Here is a 16,141-nt window from a genome sequence, read left to right as displayed (position 1 = left end):
TGCATCTATGTATAAATAAATTACTATGCATCCATATTTATAATATATACCAATCAAGTAATCATGCTTAGCTTGAACAATCACTCAATTTCACAAAAAAAAATAATACTAATAATAATAATACTAATAATAATAATAATAATAAAATAAATAAAAAAAGACTAAAACAAAGTTTAATAGTCTAGCTTTAGAATGTCACTATCAATAAATTATAAGAACAAATGGCCATACTTTAGCTTGTTGTGTCTAATTTGACTCTTTGTTAAAAAAAAGGAAATAAAGCAAGGTTTGCAATTTATTCCACTCACCTACCATTAGACATATAAGAAATAGCGTTTATTATTAGTTTAATTCTTAATTTAGCATCTACATCAATTTCCCCCAAAAAAGAGTTGTATATTAGCAATTCAATAACCTTTTGGTGTAACAGGCCACACCATGTGATAGGGGTTATCCAAGTTTTTTTTATTGGGGGTTACATGAGTTTTTCAAGAAGGGGTTACTTGAGTTACTCGGTTATGTGTTACTTGAGGGGTTCGGACAGGGTTACTCGAGGGGTTCACTCGCTTTTGGGTTACTCAGTCAGGTTTACTCGAGCTTCTCAGTCAGGGGTTACTCGAGTTTCTCGGTCAGGCCGCATACAAAAAATTGTGAGTTGAGTAACCCCTGACCGTAAAACTCAAGTAATCCCTAACCGAAAAACTAATCCCGAAAACTCAAGTAACCCCTGACCGAGAAATTCAAATAACCCCTGCCGCACGATACAACAGGCCGCATATAAAAATTTGTGTTAGCCATTACTTCGTACCATAAGGTGTAAAAAAAGAAGGATATTTTTTGGTATTGAAATATTGAATTGATAATTTTTTATTTTTTATAATATGATAGTCTCGACTTTCAATTGTTTCTATATAGTAATATACAAGTAACATATTATTGTCCCCCTAGATATACAGATCCTCGAGATAAATAAGAATATTGTACTTTTTTCGTTACACTTCGAATTACACATAAGTAAGTTTGTACTCCCAACATACAATTATACTTACTTCTTTAATTTATCTACACCGTATAAAAGTTATCTCGGTTGATCATTTATGTGAAACAATCACAGTTAAATTAATATGAAGAACTTCATCGGAATGAACAACACACATGCACTAGTTAAATTAGTTTAATATTTGGAATCTCGATTGAACCAAAGCCACCGAGTTACTTTAAGTGTGACTATACCATAATTAATCATCTCTAATTTTAAAAATGCTTACTTCTTTTACTCTAAAGATCTATTCACATTTATTGAATTGAGCTGAAATAAATTAAACTAATTGGAGCTGAACTGAAGTGAATTGATTAAAACTAAACTAAATTGAACTGAAGTGAAATGAACTGAAATGAATAATTTATAAGAGAAGGAAATTAGGAGCTAAACTGAACTGAACTGAACTGATTGGAGCTGAGCTGAACTGAATTGAAATTAAGCTGAAGTGAACAGGCCCTAAGTGCAACTATACCATAATTAATCATCTCTAGTTTTAAAAAAATGATTGTTGCATATTATCAATTTAATATACGGGTCGTTAATTTCCCAAAGATTATACTATTGTCAATTGTGTAAATTTTTTTTTTAATCTTCTTATATACTTCCTCTGTTAGGACATGTTCATATTTACTAAACTGAGCTCAACTGAACTGAATTAAAATTAAGATGAAGTGAACAGACCCTTAGTCCATTACTAAATAATTTCAAACGATGTACTTGAATACTTAGCACATCCTATTTGATAAGATATATGATAAGTTTGAGATTTGAGAGTTAAGACCACCTAATCATGTAGAATATAGATATATACTCCGTATATAAACTATGAACTTTAGTACAAGATGAATTTAACAACAAATTCAAATAAACTTAATGAATAGAGTACAAAGTACGGAGTATAAAGTAAACACATAACCAATGAGTTGTACCCTTAATTTGATCATAAATTTGATATTATTGGTTGCAATTTTCTTTTTTAAAAGGAGGAAAAAAACATTACTCCGTAAGAGAGCAAAAAGATGCTGATCCATCACATTCTTAAAACCTAAACACTACGAAAATTGCGTACATCAGACCTTTTTTTTTTTAAAAAAAAAAAAAAAAATTTCGGATAAAGGCTTGCCAAGTCGAAAAATAAAAAAATGATAAAAAAATAAAAATAAAATCAAAACATTTAAAAAAGAAAGAAAAAAGTTCCAATTTATCGGAAAGCAACTGATATTTCAAGTTTTCAAAAAACTTCTCAAATCTCAAAAGTCCTTTTACTCTCAATCTCTCAAATTTATCATCTCACGATATTATTTTGATAAAAACGTTATAATATCCTTTTTTCTCATCTTAAACTCAACAATATTTTAAAGTTTTTTTTTTTTTTTTTTTAATTTTAAAAAAAGAAAATTAAATAAAAAGGAAGCTACAAATGTCAAGTCACACTGACGCAAGACGTTTTAGACGGTTCTTTCACCAGAAAACCTTCAAACTTTTTTTAAAGGACAAAAAAAATGTTTTTAATTATTTTTATTTAATTTTTGTTTGAATTATAAAAAGGGAAATAGCATGAATATGTAGAATGTGGACACTACTATTGTCATAGATTTAATAAAATAAATATATAAAAATAAAGTTAAAATACTTGATAAAGAAATTTGGAGGTGCAAGTGCAAGTGCAAGTGCAACGTGAGGCTCAACCCATCACATGTTATCCACCTGGTTGCTATCTTGCTTACATGTACAAAACAACCCTCCAAACATATTAATCATTCACATTTAAATATATCGACTTCTAGTGGATTTGTAACAACTTCAATAGATCTCTTATACAATGGGTGTATTAATAACTACTGTATTATGTCACGTCTAGTCGTACACGTTATGTAAATATTTTCACGAGTAATGAATTTAGAGTGTATTCTTTATGAGAATATAATTTATCTATTTGAATTATTTGTCTTTATATACACATATTGTGATGGTAATTTGAAATTTGATAACTTTTATCGAGTCTTATATTTATCAATATTAAACAAGTTATTTAAGTACCATATGTATCGACCTTTAGACATTAGATAGGCATTAAAAGATTTCATTTTTGCAATAATGAATCTAGTAATGAGTGGCAACATAAGGACAATATTGACGTATATAATTGTGAAGGTTGACAATATTAGTAATAATTGAAAGGGAAAGATTAGTTGTAGGACTAATAATACCAATATTGTGAGTTTATTCCCCTACCTACATTGTAGGCTTTGTAGCATACTTATTGATATTAATTTGCATGAAAGATCATTTTTCATTTGTAATATAAGTAAACACAATTAAACAAAGATACACGCCGAACAAGTTATGTATGATGTGACAATATGTCATTGTCAAAGTGAAGGGTCCATCTACGTAACAAATCGAAAAAATTTCGTAAAATACAGATTGGAGGGATTTCGTGAAACACAATATAATAAAATTTAATAGAGATATAAATGTAAAAGATTTTAAAGTATAGATGATATGTAGAAATTTAACGTATTCACATGCAATGAAAAGTAAGTATATTATTGGTAGTATTATTGCCTACCCTATACCTTAATTGACTACGGTTTTAGTTGAATCATGAAATAGTGGAGTGATTATAAACATTATTTTTGAAAGTACAATGAATTTATTGCATATTGTATGAAGAATAATCATATCAATTGTAAAAGGTAATAGATCATTAATTCATACTCAAAAGACATGGAAAATAGATTTAATTTTTAGGTGGCATACTGATCCAAATATCTCCATCATCAATTGCATTATTGGATTTAAGATGATCCAACTTTCAATATCTACACATATGGAAGGAAATCATAACTTTCTAAGTACTCAAAATCATGAATTGAATGACATCAAATTTAAAAATTCCACAATATATTATACTATACGTATAATTGTATAGAAATACACTACTTGTACGAATCATAATATAAAGGACGACGTGTATTCATGCTATGTGTGACAGTATATGCCTTATGTTCACCTAAATGATACTACGAGACTTAATTTCACCCGGATGTAAAATAGACCCGTATAATTGTACCTGTGCATCTTACTTGAATGGTTACAAACAAGTGACAATTATAAAAACCATAAATGAGAACCGAAAGAGGGAACAATCTTAAGCGGTCCAGTTGCCACCTAGACTATAGGTAACACGTCACCAACTTTGAATGCCTTGACAAATATCATATCATAATCTTGCATTGAGATTCCTGTCAAGGTATAATTAGCATTGGAAAAATCATCGTAAGTTCTTTTTGGCATAGAAATACCTTTATAGAATAACCAAAGTCTTATTAATTAAATAAAAAAAAAGGAATAACCAATGTCTCCATTTTTACCATGTGGAGCAACGAATCTGAAATTGATATGATGAACAATAGAATATTATCACTCAAATATGTGAGACTTTATGAAGTTTTTTTTTTAAAAAAAAATTAGGAGAATAAGGGGCCGGGATATAATCGTTCCATATGATAAACACATACTCCCTCCGTCCTCAAATGATAGTTGCTCATGGGCAAATTTTAGGGTTTGTTCATATTTACTGAACTGAACTGAACTGAACTCAACTGATTGGAGCTGAACTAAACTGAATTGAAATTAAGAAAATGTGAACAGGCCCTTAGTCCCAAAATGTTCACCCCATTTGCTTTTTTCAACAACCATTAATATTAATTTTTTTACCAAAATTCCCTCCAATTTACAACAATATTTGTGTAAATTTAAATTTTTCATGTAAATTTTGTTTTCCCATATACTTTTATTACTTTATCTCTCTACTTTTTTGCATATCCAATGTCAATTTACTTTTTCAATATACTTTTACTATTCTTATTTATGTTTATTAATTCCCGTGAAAAATGTCCATAAGGGACTATCAGGGGACGGAGGGAGTATTTCTTTGTTCGGAATTAATATTTATATATATCAATCTGTTTTTATTTAAATGACTTGAAAATGTTATCACAAATAAAATTACTATTGTTTTCAACTCTTCAAATTAAATACACTTTATTACTCCCTCCGTTTTTGAATACTTGCTCCACTTTTATTTTCCAGCCGTTTTAAAATACTTATTCCATTTCCTTTTTTGGAAAGCTTTTACGATATTTAATTCATTTCTCACACTTAGTGGACCCAATATAATACTCTCTCTCCTCCTATTCTTCCACTACTTTTGCTTTTTTCAATTTTTTTATTTTCTCAACTACCTCACTACCTCTATATTTATTCTCCTAAAACTCCGCGCATGGAGAAATGGAACAAGTATTTAAAAACGGAGGGAGTATAACATAACAAGGCGAGCTTGAGAGATAGAAAAAGACAAGAGTAGTTAGTACTTCGTAGTTACAAAAGATATTTATAGATTTAGGGCTTGTTTCAATTTACTGAAAACAACTGAACTGAACTGAATTGAATTGAGCTAAAATGAATTGTTTATAAGAGAAGAAAATTAGTAACTGAATTGAACTGATTGGAGTTGAATTGAACTGAACTAAACTGATTGGAGCTGAATTGAACTGAAATTAAGTTGAATATAATAGACCCTTAATTATATGAACTATTAAAATTTTCTGGTTTAACTTATCCTAATATATATAAACAATCAATTCTCTTAATATTATAAGTATTTGACTATAATTAAACTTTAATCTTAAGATGGAAAAACCTTTTGTAGATGTCAATTAATCACATCATTAGTTAATTGATGTTAGGTTAACGTATTAAAAAATCTAGCCAATACCAAAAATTGAATATTGTATAAGTTAGGACGTACGATATGACTAATAATTTATAAGCGGATAAAGTAATTAAGTAATACGTCGCACGATTTGGAATAAGTAAATCATTTGATTTTACTAATAAGTATGTGCCATTACCAGTAATTATTCATCACAACTACAAGATAATGAGGTTTGGGTTCTAGAAATCTATAGTAATTTTCCTTTTAATTACGAATTTAAAACATTGTCGAATCACAATCAGTGCCAATATTATCCCTTTAAAGCAAAAGAAAAGAAAAAGTTTGTAAAAGGTGTAGTAGGGAAATAAGGATGGAAAAGAAAAGATGTTCTTCGGATTCTTAGATCCACCAATTATTTATTGTTACTGTTTGTGCAAATGCATTATAGTATGATCCACAATCTGTATTTAAATAATTACATATTACCTTCGTTTTATAATACTCTAATTAATACTTCGTATACTACTAGTTAAAGTTGGCATCCTTACTAATGCATTACCATGAACACTAATCGTTATAACTTATAAGTTTATAATTAAACATTTGTAAAACTTACAAAAAAAAAGGTCGATATTGCAAGTTATTTATGTATTTGAGAATTAAACTTATTATTAGAAACTACTAGCTTAAGGCTCGTGCCATGCACGGTAAGTCTTATTTTTGTAAGAAAATTAATTATATCCAACAAATCAAATTTGATAGAACATACAAATCAAATATATTGAAATTATAATGTCATAATCTATATTAATAGGCAAAGCGAAAAATTATCTAAAAATGGATTTTTTTAGGCTGCCCAAACACGAGAATTTTTCAGGCGGGACTTGAATTGATCAGGTCTAGTGGCCATATTAGTAAATACTTATTAATAAATGCATTTTTAATAAACATCAAAAATCAATCAAACAACACACTAAAATCTTCACTAAAACTATTAGCAAAAGTGCAAACATACACAAAATTATAAATACTGTATCCCCTTTTATATCTAAAAAAATCATTTGTCAAACACAACTTTTATTTTATAGCTATAAGCCTATAGTATACTCTATAAATCCTTAATATGTACGTATAGTACTAAATTTCATAAACAAAATTGTAATTAACGTAAATATATAGTTATATTAAATTGAAATTGAAATAAAATATTAGCTAGTTGAAAAAAAAATAAATTAAGTGATGTTTTAAAGTAATTTCTATAACATCTATTATATGAATCAATTTATTATCACTTTTTTGACAAAATCTAATAATACTCGATTTAAAAGATAATTAAAACGGAGTTGAAATAATTATTTAGGTAAATGTATATAGAATAATTATGAACACCAAATAAAAAGGAATATATATTTGTCATAAAGATAATATAAAAGATTTGGAATGATATTATTATAGAATCAAATATTAACAAAAAAAAAAAAAAGTTAAAGAGAGAAGGGGAGTTTTAGAGGGAAAAAACAACACTAGGATGTGACACGTGTCACTCCCGGTGTCTGTTTTAGTATTAAGTTATTGATTTTAAAATTTGTTCTCAAATTTTTTAGCTTATGTATGTTGAGATCATATGTGAAAATGCACATTGCAAGTTATCGTACACTAGTGGAGAAATGACATTTAATTTGCAGTGTATCCATCTGATATTCACTAATATAAACTTAATTTGGTTGTAAATTAAATTTTCTGATCTAGTAACCCTCATTTGAATTAGTTTGTCCTTAAATTATCTTACCTCGCGAAGAGATAAATTCATACTCATACGTACCAAATTTAATTTTTATTATTCACTAAATAAGCACATTATTTAATCAGAATTATCATGGATTGTAACCTCTAAAACATTCTTTAAAAGATGTACTAATTTGAAGAGAGTAATTAATACTATCAAACTCCTATATTTATATAGTATAATCCATGTTATGAAATTTACACTCTAATTGAGGCCTTGCATGGCTAGAGTATCAGCAAGTGAGTTTGATTCTCGGCTTTTGTAATCTATTGAAAGACCATTCCATCTTGTTCGAATAGCTTTACTATAGGACAACATTACACGCACCTTTCCAAATAATACATGTGATGATTGTCACACATTAATTAATTAATATAAGAATATATAAGGCTAAGGCCTAAGGGGCTGCTTCCGTTATTACAATGTGGTTTTAAGGTAAAAATTTACCGGCCTTATCAAGCGAATTTTTCTTATTGATAATAGGTGCAGTTTAAACCTGTTTTCGATAAACAAACATTCTAATTGACCTTAAACAATTAAACCTTGTTTTCTTCGAATACCCTAAATTTCAGATAAAATATCAAATCAAAAAAATTCGAATTTACGAGTGCGATTGGATAAGGAAAAATTGTATGTACGTAAAACATTATTGTAGGATCAAAATAGTTGGTGTGCTCCACACAAGTCCAAGTAGAATGGGCCAGTTTGGCTTATATTGTTGTTTTGCATGCTTGTGAGTTGTGACTGAGATAAAATAATAATGATCCATCCATCTATCTAGGCTTGTTTCATTAAATTCACTACTCGTAGTTGGTTTTGATTGATTGTTAATTTTATCATCATCTTCTTCTCCAGTATCACTAATACAATCTATAGTGGGGTTTTGTGTGGGACCCTTCAAAGTGCATTGATATTTGAAATCTAACTTCATATACATATTACACACTGTAGTCAACATCCATGCCAAATTGCCAACCACTAATGCAATTTTGAGGTACACAAATAATTTTAAAAGAACAAGTACTACAACATACAGTATATAGGAAAAAGGACCGCTAATTACTCCCTCCGTCTCTATTTCTTTCTTTTATTCTATTTGATTTTGTACGGTCTTAAAGACGGACGTGTCTTAAAACGTCTATATTTTTAATTCGATATACGTAAAAATTATAAAAACGTGATATTAATAAAATATATAATAAGACGAATCTAACAAATTTTCACATGACTATATTATCTATTATAAACTAACGATAATATAATATATGGTCAAAATTTTCTAAATTTGACCCAAAAAAGGCAATGGTGCAAAAATAAAGGGACAAAGAGTGTAGTCTATAACTTTATATACAAATTTGCATTGTGGGATCAAACCCCACTAAAGGTATTCCATTTCTAAAGTACCTAATCCGCTAACCTAGGTCGGGAAAACCTGTGAAAGGTTCCGGCTTTGGATTAGGCGTAGGGCCTGTTCACATTTATTGAATTGAACTGAATTGAAATGGAGCTGAAGCGAACAAGCCTGTATTTTGTTTTAATATACTTCCAATAATTTGACTAATATATTTGTCATCAATATAGTGCCCATTTTTTTTATAAATAGTAAAACCTTGTAAATATTAACAGTATGTATTTTTTAAAGCAAATATTAAGAATATTAATATGAAGTACATAAGGTGAGAGTAAAGGTGTCAATTCGGATGATCGGATCGAGTCCGATATGGTCAGGTCGGGTCAATTTTTAAAGTTACGTCATACTAAATTGTTATGTTCATGCGAGTTCAAATCTAAATCGGATATTTTTCGGATCGGTTTCGGACCGAGTGTGCCTTTGACACCTCTAGGTGGGAGTGAATCTGGCTGAGGGTCAGATGGGAGACATAACTACATACGAGTAAGCGTTATGAATTTTAGATACTTTAGAGAAACTTGATATTTACATCCAGGGTTTTGCTTGCAATTTTTAAAAGTCCCTAGATTGACCATTATTGGAGCTAAAAAAATACAAAATAGTTTTATAGCTTTGCTTGTGAAAAAATAAATAAATAAAAAAAAAATTCTCAGATGGGAGATTGATAATTAATAAAATATAAATTTTGAAATAGTAACTAACCATCTGGCACAATTTAGCTACAAAATGAATTAGCTAGGAATTTTATATGGTATTAAAAACTAATTTGTACGTGGCATGAAAAATTAATTTGACAATTAAGTTACCCTTGTTTTAAGGCTACCGTTTCAAAGTCATTACAAGGTGTTTAGACGTTTGGTCAGAATTTGTGTACACGAATACCAGACTCTAGCAGATAATATTGGTGGTTCAATTTATAATTCTATATTGGATAAGTTTTCCATGTCTTGAGATCATTAATACATTGGATAATCTATTGATGGGATTTATCTTGTAATACTTGACTTTGGATACAATTTGGCAGTATTTAAATGGTCTCTTGGTTGCATAAAGCAAAAGGTATGCTAGCACCTTCGAAATCATTGTCAGCCAATTCCCTTGTTGGTCCGATAAGGGGTGAATTACATCACAAGACTAATTAAAAAAAACTTAAGAGCGATCTAACAATTGCGAAGTAATAAATTATATTAAAATTATTATTAAAATACGGGATTATAAGTTGAGTAGGGGCCACGTGAGGGAAACACTCGTATAAGTTATTTTCTTATAATTTTTATTGAATATTACGGAGTAAAGTTACTATATAAAAGTTATTTTCTTAATAATTTTATTGAATATTACGGAGTAAAGTAACTAATAGTTAACCATATAGCCTTAAAAATTCCATCTGGAAGCATCCCGTCAAGGTCAGCAGGAACCATGTCTTACACAACTTGCTATATCTGTTACTAACACACCAGAATACTCAATTATTACAAACATACAGTACTTACCAATAAACTTGATGTTCCTGAAATTTTGAGGTCAAATGACTTGAATTTCAGCACCAAAATCATCAGCTCAAAAAACAGATGTAATGTGTCAACAATTTCACTGGATATTAAACAGCAGAACACCTTAGCATATTGATCACTTGTTAACAATTTCACTAGATATTAAAGAAAGGTACGAATATCGATCTTTATTTTCTCAAGAACAATAATTCAAATACAATCAATTTGTTTTACAAATGTTAGTCATAGAGAAGAAGATATGAAAGAGTTGATATTGTGGAAAACAAATATGAATCCTACTCTCATGAGGGCACAACATATATTCGTACTCTCAAACCAATCAAAACCTTCCGTATAAATGAAAATACCAACCCAGTTTTAGTCCTGCCAAAATAACAAGGCTTCCGCATGTACATGCTTCTATATACATAAACGCCATAAGAGGTGATCAAGCCTAATTCAACCAGCTCGCCCTGATGTCCCGAGCTGAGCCACAAAAGGCCGACTTTTTTGGACTAAGTCCTTGGTCCATCATCACCTGATTTACCTCCATACACTGTCAGCCCCCTCTGCCTGAAACCAAGCTGTTCGCATTAGTGCATGACAATCTTTCATGTTGCTGTACTATTTTTGCACTTTGCAGGCTTGCAGCTATTCTTACTTCAATGCTAATTTTAAAACACCATTACACTTGACAATTCCAAGGATTTTCAGAGCCAGAATATCAAATAAGTAACAAAATTTATTCTTGTTCTCTGACACAGCCACCAGGAAGCAGAAACTTGTATTTATCAGTGTTTTCAATCAGATAGGCAGGAAGGTGAACCGCAGAAGCAGAACGTGGAATCGATCCCATCTTCTTGATTAGCTCCTTGAAACTATACTCTTCAGGAAGCATGTCAAAGAGGTTGTCTCCTTTACAGATGAGTTTCTGAATTCTTCTATGATCTAAAAATTCTTTCTTCTTAACACGATCAGCATGGCTATAAGCTGTCATCTTAAACACAAAACCCTGGAGGTACCTAAAGCAGAAGCTACAATGCCAACCGGCATCTGAAAGAATAATATTTGACATCCGAGAATGCCTGTAATGTGTTAATGGACTGTAAATGTGGGCTGAAGCCCGCCAGTTGCTGTAGTCCACTGGAAACTCGAACGAGTACATGTAGTGCTTCAGCTCGAGGTGTAATACAGGTGGGATCTCATCACACCATTGAAGGAGTTTTATGGTGTGTGGACTAGGAATTTCATCTGCATCTGACATAACAAGGATGTCACCAAACTGAATACCTGCCTGTCGAATTAAGCGATTCATAGCCATCCGATGGTCACTCTCAAGCTTGAAGGGGTTTTTGTGGGACCCTGGGCTTCTAATATGCCCTGGAAAGAAACCATAGGCAATCTGACTCTCGGCAAAGGCAAAACGAGCACGATTTGAAGCAAAGTACAGAGGCTTAGGGATGCCAGTGAAGGTTGTGTTGGATTCTATGATTACAAATTTAGTTACATAGGGCTTGAGCTCGTGCCACCTAATCTCAACCAAGTGATAGAGTTATGAGAAAGAGAATGTTGAAAAGCTTAATTATATTGATGTAATTCCATGAGTATATATAGTACATGAGTAAGCAATATAATACGACTAGATACATTAGAGTACATGTCTAGGTACATTAACTAAGAATAAGGGATATCTTTGACCATCAATCTAAAGAGTAAATTAAGGAATAAATCAAGGGATCATTATCCTTTACACCAAGTCTAGCTCGTTGCTAAAGATGATAGCATCAAATACATGTCGAGGTTCAGAGCGGACTGACCATCCATGAAGGCGACATAAATGATCCATAGAAACATTTTCTGCACAGAAGTGAGGGATACGGGAAAATGGTGGAGGTGGTTTGTCCCAAAGAGGACGGAAAAAATAGGCGATTTTCTGGCAATTGGTAAAAATTCCAACCAAACAAGTGGATAAAAGAAGGGCAAGGATGAGTATGATAAAAACAAATTTAGGTGAAGATCGCCTAGAAAGGCGTAGAGGTTGAAGGGGCATTATTTACTGAGAGGAAAGCTAAAGGGTGAAGCAGGTTCCATAGTTTCTTGCACTTATATTTGTGCCTTTGTGTATCTCTCTCATCTGCATAGAATACAGCAGAAGATCAGTCATTAAATTTGATCTATTGGACTCAAAAGAGAATTTTCACACAGCTTTGGCATAAAAAGGGAAAAGAAAACACTCTTACCTCCATTAACAAACAATCTGGTCACTTTCCCATTGCTAGAAGCTATCAGTCAATCGATCAGCAGTCAATAGTAAACGCATCACTGATAATGCTTGTTCTCCGATTGTGGCAAACCAAAGAAAAAAATTTACCCCAAATGTATGCAGCTCATGTCTGATAACCTATAAAACAGCCATAGTAACTTCATCAACTTCTTATGCTGAGGATATTTTGTCAATAGGCAAATTATGCTGCCAATTTACTGAAGACAGTATATGACACTCGCACATGGGTATAAGGAAATTTTTTGTAAAGTAGCCGAATTTGATACCTAAGAACGCACCCAGTCACGAGCCCTCTAGTTCATGTAACATAGTCTAGGATGCAAAACAAGAAGGTGCTTAAAGCTTATACCATTAACTCCTTTGATGGGCTAACATAAGGGGAGTGAGGCAAATAATAGAGGCCAGGACTGCTCCTGGAAAGTGTTTCTGCAGTTTGGAGATGGCCACCAAACTAAAACGGAGCTCTTTCCAAGATACACCAACTATGCTGGTGTCAGCCACCTTCAAATAATTAATCCTCGAGGCTTTGCTCGTCTAAAGCTATACGCGTTAGGATAATAAGAGGAATGGCACCAAAGATCCAAATCAAGTGAAACCTCAGGAAATTTAGGTCTCTTGAAGCCTCAATGTAGCATTCAGAGCCACAAGACTTTTAACGTGTGCAATCACACATGAATTCATCAAGTAAAATTGGGAATAGGACTTTTGAAGAGTTGGGTTTTAGACAATATGTATTATACTCCATATATACAAATCTTTGAGAATTTTTCTCTTAAATAGAGCGTTGTCAGCCGCCTGGCTATTCTTCTTGCACTTAATTTGCATTGTACAGAAGTAGAAGCACCAGCTGATTATTGTGACCTATCTAACAGTAAGTGTTCATCTCCCCTACCTCTTAAAAGCAATGATTATAACTTGCAACTGTCAACCAAAGACTTTAAGGCATTTATGCAAAATATCTTGTATCTATTAACTTGCCAGTTGCTAATATTGCCATCTATCAGCAGTGCAAACGCATCTTCTGGGTCATAATGTGGAACCCAAAAAAAATAAAAACAGCAACACCTCCCTCAAAAACAACTAGAAACTTTCAGATACTGCCTTTGTAAATGCTAGATGGTACAACTACTACTCCATACTCAGTTACTCACTAAGGACTAAGGAGATTCACATAGTGTGAATTTAATGTTACAAAGTTGGAAATTTAAAGTGAGCACATCATTAATGACATGATATGCCAAAGAGGGGAAACTCCAAGTTGATAATTGTGACATTTGAGTCTATCCCATACTGCCTCCCATAAACTGAAAATCCAACCCAAAATTCCCCCCTACCAATACCAAGATAAGCAAAACAACCCGAAAATGCCCCTCTACACGCCCACAAGACCCTACACGTCCCCAAAATGCGTCCCTACAAGTCCCCATGATACCGTAAACCCCTAAAATGCCCCCCTACATGCCCCCAAAATGCCTCCCTACAAGTCTCCAGACCTGTGAAAGGTTCCGGCCCACTAGGGCCCTTCTCCTTACCAACCAATAAAAAAAAAGTCCCCAATATAACGTAAACCCCTAAAATGCCCCCCTAGACGCCCCAAGATACCCTATACATCCCCAAAATGCCTCACTACAAGTCCCCAAGACACCTTAACAACCCAAGGTACCCTATACAGCCCCAAAATGCCTCATACAATTCCCCAAGATACCCAAAACGACCCGAAAAGGCGAAACTGCCCCCTACAAGTTCCCAATATACTAGTATCATGCATTTAAGCATACCACATTCATAAACTAGTATCAGCTGCTTTCTTGCTAGGACTTAGACCTATCTGAGAACCTGACATAACTAATCATCCAATTGCCCTGAACTTCGATACAATCAATGACCTAAACCAAACTCAAACTTCCCATATTCGGAATCCATTAAAGTTCAGCAAAAACCCATACATTTCCAATAAGTTTGCTCATTTCTGAAGCTAGGAATCATCCTTAAACCTTCCTAATTTTTCAAGTAACCTTAGTAAGTAAGGAGTATCTCATACTTTGTTAAAAACAGGGGAAAAACTATTATTTTTCCCTTCTGAATTTGATTTTCCTAATTAAAGAGCATATTATACAAATCTTTGATCAAATTTGTACAAAAGTTAGCTCATAAGCTCAGGCAACCCCCAAACACAAGAAATAAGCTCAAAGATGTAATCTTTCTAATTTAACCCAGTAATGAGGTTAAATTTCAGCAAGATTATGAAATTAATAATTCATCAAGATTTGTATTTATAACATCAAATAATACAAATTCAAGCGGCAAAATTAAATAATAATTAAAAAAACCCATAACATTTAAATCCATAATTTTTTTTTTTTTAATTGAAAGTCAACTTTCTATATTTGAATTACAATATCAATAAATAAATAAATAAATAACATTAAGTTGCATAAATAAAAGAAAATAAATAATTTACCTGGTAGTATTATAAAAAAAAAATGGAAATAATTAGCTGGAGATTTGCCCAGGTAGAGGGGAAAAGAGGAGAGAGAAAATGGGAGAAGCTTAATAATGGTGAACAAGTCAGATTAATATCTTGTTTGTTCTTTTCTTCGTCAATCTTCTATCAAAATTAAACCTTAACTATGTTCCACGTGGCACGTTATTAGAGAATGAGTTCTTTCATGGTACGAATTATGTTTGAATATGCTTATTTGTAGATTATTAAGCTTAATTTAGGGTGCTACTTTTTTTTGTTTTTTTTTGTTCATCTCAATGTTGGTATAATAAGAATAAAATGATTAATGCTAATAAAAGTAATACTCCATTCGCTTATATTTATATTATTACGTGATTACGTTACGGTTTTATAAGATTTACTTTGTGTTTCTTTGTACTATAATTTATTGAGATTATGCAAGTATAGATTCATCTTGTAGCTACACTATTATTGCCGAGTATTGATTTTCAAATTGTAGCGAGCTTAAATATATATTATTGATCCATCTAGACAATGCATTGACACACATATAGTTAGTTATAACTTATAAGACTCCTAATTTTCATTAAACGAACAATCGAACAGATATCTTATCTAGATTAAAATTTATTGTGTGTCTATGCAATATGCATTCCAAATATTAAATATGACTTATTGTTATAGGTTTCGTCTTAAATTTTGTTTAGAAGGTGCAAGTCACGGGCAAAGTGAAATTGTTTTGACACTAATTTATGTTTGAAATATAGAATAATAAAGCCATCATTATAAGGTTAGAAGGCACCACTAAATTAGTATTTGTGTTCATGTCAAAGATCTGGCCCAACAAGCGTATCAGCCCATTTACGAATATAGGCCCAAGAAGCCCACAGCCTAACTGAATCAATTTATGGGCCTTTGTAAGTTGTGAAACATTTTTT

General features: G+C 31.7%; 1 protein-coding gene across 1 annotated transcript; it reads right to left on the bottom strand.

Annotated features, from left to right (window-relative positions):
* Window positions 1-10,706: 10,706 nt before the first annotated feature.
* On the bottom strand, window positions 10,707-15,343 carry LOC145579785 (uncharacterized). The gene is made up of 4 exons (XM_081637036.1): window positions 15,201-15,343; window positions 12,696-12,856; window positions 12,209-12,589; window positions 10,707-11,989 (listed from the first exon to the last, which is right to left on the bottom strand). Exons 3-4 carry the CDS (start codon window positions 12,503-12,505, stop codon window positions 11,198-11,200), a joined length of 1,089 nt encoding a protein of 362 aa, XP_081493162.1. The 5' UTR covers window positions 12,506-12,589; window positions 12,696-12,856; window positions 15,201-15,343; the 3' UTR covers window positions 10,707-11,197.
* Window positions 15,344-16,141: the final 798 nt, after the last annotated feature.

Source organism: Chenopodium album, chromosome 14, assembly GCF_948465745.1.
Source record: "Chenopodium album chromosome 14, dcCheAlbu1.1, whole genome shotgun sequence".
Lineage (NCBI taxonomy): Eukaryota > Viridiplantae > Streptophyta > Magnoliopsida > Caryophyllales > Amaranthaceae > Chenopodium > Chenopodium album.
Note: the sequence above shows the minus strand (reverse complement) of the source record. Positions and strands in the feature narration are given on the sequence as shown.